General features: G+C 37.5%; 1 protein-coding gene across 1 annotated transcript; it reads right to left on the bottom strand.

Annotated features, from left to right (window-relative positions):
* Positions 1–1,086: 1,086 nt before the first annotated feature.
* LOC133730615 (uncharacterized) lies at positions 1,087–2,655 on the bottom strand. The gene has a single exon (XM_062158171.1). The coding sequence runs from the start codon at positions 2,653–2,655 to the stop codon at positions 1,087–1,089; it is 1,569 nt and encodes a 522-aa protein (XP_062014155.1).
* Between the last annotated feature and the right edge of the window lie 3,890 nt (positions 2,656–6,545).

The raw sequence follows: 6,545 nt of genomic DNA, 5'->3' as shown, positions 1-6,545 counted from the left end.
TATATTACAAGCTACAATCTCAATCATCTATTTCAACATCCATTGACTCGCTTGAAATACCAGCTTCTTTAGTATTGTTAGTTTGCACAAGGGATAAGTCTCTTGAAGGCATGTGAACAACATTCAACCAATCTTGTCCTGAAGGATCTGGAGCATATCAAACTTGATGAGCTTGAGATGCCAAAATGAAGGGTTCATCCCTTATGCAATCATTTTTGTACAACAAACGCTTGAAATTAACTAAAGGAAAGTTAAAATGGTCTAACTTTATACCTGTAGCAGGATTAACCCAATCACACTTAAACAAAACATATTTGATACCAATAGAGTAAGTGATTTTGATAATATCTGTCAATCTCCCATTGTATGATGAAGAGTCAATATAGAAAGATTCTTTTCTTCTTGTAAAGTTACTCTATTGTTCTGTGTTGAGCGATGATTATCAAGACTTTTCACTCGAAAGGAAAACCCATTGGCATTATAAGAAGTCAATCTCGTTGCTGATGGATTAGGAGAATTAGACAAAGCAATAACTTCTTCTGATAACAATACATAACTTGTTCTTTGCAAATTGATAACCTAATTTAGGTAAACACTAGTTAAAAACTGCACACTATAAGACACTGAAAGATGAACTAAATATATCTAATTACAGCTAGCAACGTACATGCTCCTTAAACGAGTTTGCAAATTCCCGAAAATGAATACTCTGAACATAGTGTTCATTTGCAGCAGGAAATTGTCGCCGAATAGTGACAAGATGTACGTTCACTGCAAGATGTACAAGAACATCATTACTTTTCTGCCCAGAAACTCAGAAACTATCTGCTAAGTTTCCAAGTTTCTAAGAAATGTTTTACTTGTCATATATATTGTAGATTCTATGCAGATTATAAAAAGACAAAATCAATAAGCAACATGACATACTTGAGAAACGGTGTGACTGCCTTTGTATGAAATAAGATCCATCGATGAGCTTGTGCCCGAGTAATTTCCTCAAGTACGAAGTCATTTCCCTTTTTCCTATCGTCATCATTTTTTTTTCCTTGATGGTCTATTAAACTTGCTCTCCACATCATTGAGATACTAAGTACAGAAGTTCATGCACTCTTCCATCAAGTAACCTTTAGCCATTGAAGCTTCAGGACAAGCCCGGTTTCGCACATATTCTTTCAAGGTCAATAGATACCTTTCAATAGGATACATCCACCGAAAAATTACAGCACCAGCAATAAATGCTTCATCAGCTAAATGAATTGGTAAATGCTCCATTATATCAAAGAATGATGACGGAAATATCTTCTCAAGCTCACAAAGTGTCAGCACTATGCGAGCACGAGCCTTTTCTAGATCTGCTACACAATTATCCATTGAGCATAACTGTTTAAAAAATCTGCCTAGATCAATTAATGCTTGAACCACATTCTTAGGTAAAGAACTTCGTATAAATAAAGGAATAAGTTGCTGTAATAGAATATGGTTATCATGGCTCTTAAGACCTCCAATACTACGATCTTGTAAATGTACTCGGCGTGCAATATTGGAAGCAGCTCCATCTGGCATTCTTGATCCCGATAAGGCTGAAAGGAACATATCTTTTCCCTTATTGTTCATCTCAAACTCAGCTGGATCAACATACTCTGTACCTGACTCTCTCCTCTTTAGATGATACTGCTGTCTAATTCCCATAAGTTCCATATCACGACGAGAATTCAAGTTGTCCTTAGATTTTCCAGCAACTCCTAATATCGAGAAAAGAACATTGTCACAAATGTTATTTTCTATATGCATCACGTCAAGGTTGTGACGTATCAGGTTGTCTTTCCAATATGGAAGCTCATAAAATATACTTTTCTTCTTCCAATTATGCTTCTTTTTCTTCAAAGGATCATTATCAAGTTTTTGCACCCCAATCACCTTCCTTTGCTCCAGATCTTCCCGCTTGTACTTTGTAAGAACACCATTTGATTCTAATTGTGCAAGAAGATCAACACCAGATAATGTTTTAGGCTTGCTTCTATATTCTGTATTGCCATTAAATGACCTTAGATCTGCTCGATACTTGTGATCATAGGGTAACCACCGTCGATGAGTCATGTATGAAGCTTTCTGACCAAATTTCAACCTCTGGTAACCACTTTCGGAGTTGCATGATGGGCAAGCAAATTCACCTTTTGTACTCCACCCCGACAAGTTAGCATAGGCAGGAAAGTCATTAATCGTCCACAACAATGCAGCATGCATTTGAAACATTTCATTGCTGAATGCATCAAATGTTTCTGCACCATCTTCATACAATTCCTTCAATTCTTCAATGAGTGGCTGCATGTAGACATCAATTTTATCACCGGGTGCCTTAGGACCATCAATAAGAACATATAGAAATATAAAGGGCTGCTTCATGCACATCATAGGTGGTAAATTGTAGGGCCCCAATATGATAGGCCAGGTACTATGAACTATATTCATAGACCTAAATGGGTTGAATCCATCTGATGCTAACCCAAGCCTTACATTGCGAATGTCTCCCAAAAAATTTGTGTGTTTTTGGTCAAAATCTTTCCATGCAAGAGAGTCTGCAGGATGCCTAAACACACCATCATCAGTTCTTTCCTCTCCATGCCATCTCATAAGCTTCGCTGTTTTTGAAGACATAAACAACCTTTGTAACCTTGGTTTTAAAGGAAAATATCTTGCTTGTTTTGCTGCTTTTTGTTTCCCAAGTGCTACATCATCATTTGAATTACCACCACTATCTTTCCATCGAGATGTCTTGCATATTCTGCATTCATTAAATTTATGTCTTCATTTCTAAACAACATACAACTGTTAGGGCATGCATCTACTGTTTTATAAGTGAATCCCAAATCTTCTGTTAACTTCTGAGCTTCGTAATATGACTTAGGAAGTTGCACACCTTCAGGCATAGATTCTTTTGATAACTTAAATAAAGTTTTGAAGGATTTATCTGTCCATCCATGGAGTACCTTCGCTTGCAAAAGCCGAACTGTATATGACAAAGCTGTGTGTCTCTTAGAACCCGGATACAATGGAAGGTTTGCATCTTCAAGAACTTCTTGGTAGGTTCATTTGGCCCTAATAAGGGGAAGGTTCGAGCAACCAAATAACACCAGAGAGTAAAATAATAAGGGGAAGAAGAAAAAAGAATGAACTTAGGGGGAGGACTAAGATACAAGTATAGCAAAGCCCGTAAAGAATAGTTGTTGTACTTATTATATATCAAAATAATCAATCAACATCTGAGCAAATTAAAGGTAAGCTCCATTCATATTGAGATATTTGAGAGACAGTACCAATTAATCATTCAAGGCTATCGATTGACATATAATATATCATCAAACAAGAGATTTTGACAAGATTTTTCAATACCAAATCGAAACCCAATTGACATACCCAACCACCAAAACCAAAAAACATAATAGTTCTTCCACAAATAAGCAAAATCGAAAGTAATTTCAGATACCCAAACAAATTTTCTATACTTAATTCCTCTCAGAGTACAAAAATCTTATCTCTTTCATTTGATAATTTGAACTAAATGAATTGAACCCACTGATGGGAGAGAGAAGATACTTGAGAGAGCGAATTGAACCCAGTGAATTGAACCCAACTTGAGAGAGCGAGGGAGAAGATAATTGAGAGAGTGAATTGAACCCACCGAATTGAACCCAACTTGAGAGAGTGAGAGAGAAGATGGTCAGTACTGACTATGGGGTATGAAGTTTTTGAGATTTAGATGAGTCTTTATAGAAGACTAAGAAAAGTTTTAGGGTTGAGGAGGGGGGAAGATGGAGTATGAGGTTTCATTCATCGGGAAGTAAAATTTTTGGCGCGCCTAATTTTTGTCTCATGGCGCCTTGTAGAGCTAGGTTAAGTTTGTTTGTAATTTTAACACCCAAATATTATATCAAAAAAAAAAAGTTGAAAAGTAAAAATGGCTACGGCAATTATAACGAAGCAAGAATCAAGAAAAATGTAACTACGGCATCTTTAATGCCGTCGCAATTGAATCATTTTTATGCCACGACTCTCAATTGCCGTCGCAAACTAATTTCAATTTTGTGACAGCTTGTTTCCCGTAGCAAATCTATGACTATTGGCGACGGCATTTTTGTGCCGAAGCTAATTGCTGTAGCCATTGGAATTGTTTTATGTAGTGCAGGCCACGATGTGGAGCAGTTCAGAAGCGGCTGGACTCGTCGACGAAGGGTTCGAAGTGGAGCTCGATGAGCTTCCATGGTTTCCTGCGAGGTCGCAGTGCATCGCTGAGAATCCAATCAGCTGAGCCTTCGCCTGGATGGTGATGCCGTCCGGGATGTCCAGGGGGTCGTCCGGCAACTGCAGCACAGCAGTCTCCACCTTCTTGACGCCGGAGGAGGGACGTCCGCACTTTTTCTGGGTTGCGGACGTCCTCTTCAGAACCTTCCCCTATATATATATATATATATAAACACACACATGCCTTCTATGCTAATGAGGTCCTAACTTAGCTTAAGGAACATATTTTCATATTTTGACCACTTTTCGATCATATATTCACATCTTAACCGTTCAGTTTTTAGGTATATATGAGTAGATCATTTCTGCAAATTTTTAGCCAAATTGATGATCGTTACGGCATCCAAAACTGCAATTTACACGAACGGTTCAGGTTGGACAAATTCGGTTCATTCGTGCAAAATTGCAGTTTTGGATGCCTTAACGATCATCAATTTGACTGAAAATTTAGACCACAACTAAAGTGATCAATTGTCGATTTGCGTTGACTCTAATTTTCTTTAGGTGTCCATATTTTTAATAGCAATAGTGGACTTCTATTCAGCACATGTACACTCTAATTCACTACTTCAGGTTAGAACTATGAAATGCTACTAGTTTTAAACATGCTTCAACACAATATTTAGAATTGTGTGATTCTTTCTTTGAAACACACAATTTTGTTGTGGTGAATAGCCAGCTGGCAGTTGTTTATGAATTTCATACGATTCACAAAAGTTTAGGAATGAACTTGAATTGAATTTGCCACCCCGTTTAGTTCAAAGAATTTTAATTTAATTCTTTCCTAGATTTCTTCTTAATTGAAGTCTTAAGGCTATTATACACAACAGGAGCTTCAAACTTTTACTAACAGGACCCGCCCTGAAATCTCACCCTAAACTTCGAGGTGGCCTTGCGGGACCCACTTTTCGAGAAACTTCGGCGGAACTTCCCCTAAAAGTGGACAACCCAAAACCTGTTAAAACAAATTTACACTTCTAAACAATCACCCTTAAACTCCTGGAGCCACCCTGCTCCCAAATCCGAATGACTCGCCAATCTTGAGTAGCAAAATTATCCAAATATCTCAAGTTTACAACCAACTCATAATTTACAATATTAATATAAGAGTCTCATGGTTATCAAAGCAGTCTAAAGACAAAAGAAAAACAATATACAAAGTAGGTAAACAAGTAACCTACGAAGGATAGATGGCAGGGGTGGTGTTAAGCCTCAACTCTTAAAGTCGAACAACTACATTGCGAACTGGGCATTTGAAACCAAATGGCCCAAGGAAAAACATATAAAAACGTTAGCGTAAGTGGACAAAAATAAGTAGTTGTAAAGGAAAGGGATTTATGCTTTCCCACATTTATTCCTTTAAAAACTCGATGCATGCAACATTTAGACAAACATAAACCAATTAATGCTCAAATCAAGAAAACCGACTAGCCTCGTTAGTCACAAATCAAGTATTGAGAAAGAAAAGAAAAACTGATACTTGAGAAAATAAGACCAGCCCTGTTGGTTAACAAGATCAAACTAGTCCCCTTAGTCAAGTAACAGATGCATATGGGGAAGAAAATATCACCATACAACATGGAGTCTCCCAGACTCGGTCGAAGTCTCCCAGGCTCTACCCAGGACTTCAACCCACAAACACAAAGTAAGTGAGGAGGAGCCTCGACTGCAACTCACGTGAGGAGGAAAACTAAAAATAAAGCAACCCAATTATGGTGAATAAAAACATTCGAAAACCTGTAAATCCATACAGCTTCCCCAAAATCGCGCAAATAACATCACCAGTACGATTCCCAACCATACTCGGAAAATCTCAAGATAAAACAATGAAATTTAACGACGTGTCCCACACACCAAAAGTATTCTCAAATCGATGAACAAAATAAATCTGAAATAAGGTAAAGTCTTAATCAATTAAAATAAGGCGACGTCATTCTCGAAAGTCAACATCAAAGTAAGTGTCATAATTCAAACTCCACAATCTTGAAACATGCTCGATAAATAAATCCATGCATTTAAAAAGAATGGTTGCATGCATAATATTTAAAACAAGGTCCACTCACAGTATACGGCTAACGTGGCATCCAAGCGTAAGGATCCTTGTCGAGTGATTGGTCGGTACCTCGTCCTGTACAAAATTATATTCTGTAAACAACAATTCAACACTTAAATACAATTCTAAATCGAAACCCGAAAACCCTTTGTAAACCAACATCTCCATTTCTTCTCAGATTCTACCCAAACTT

Source organism: Rosa rugosa, chromosome 2, assembly GCF_958449725.1.
Source record: "Rosa rugosa chromosome 2, drRosRugo1.1, whole genome shotgun sequence".
In the NCBI taxonomy this organism is placed as follows: domain Eukaryota; kingdom Viridiplantae; phylum Streptophyta; class Magnoliopsida; order Rosales; family Rosaceae; genus Rosa; species Rosa rugosa.
Note: the sequence above shows the minus strand (reverse complement) of the source record. Positions and strands in the feature narration are given on the sequence as shown.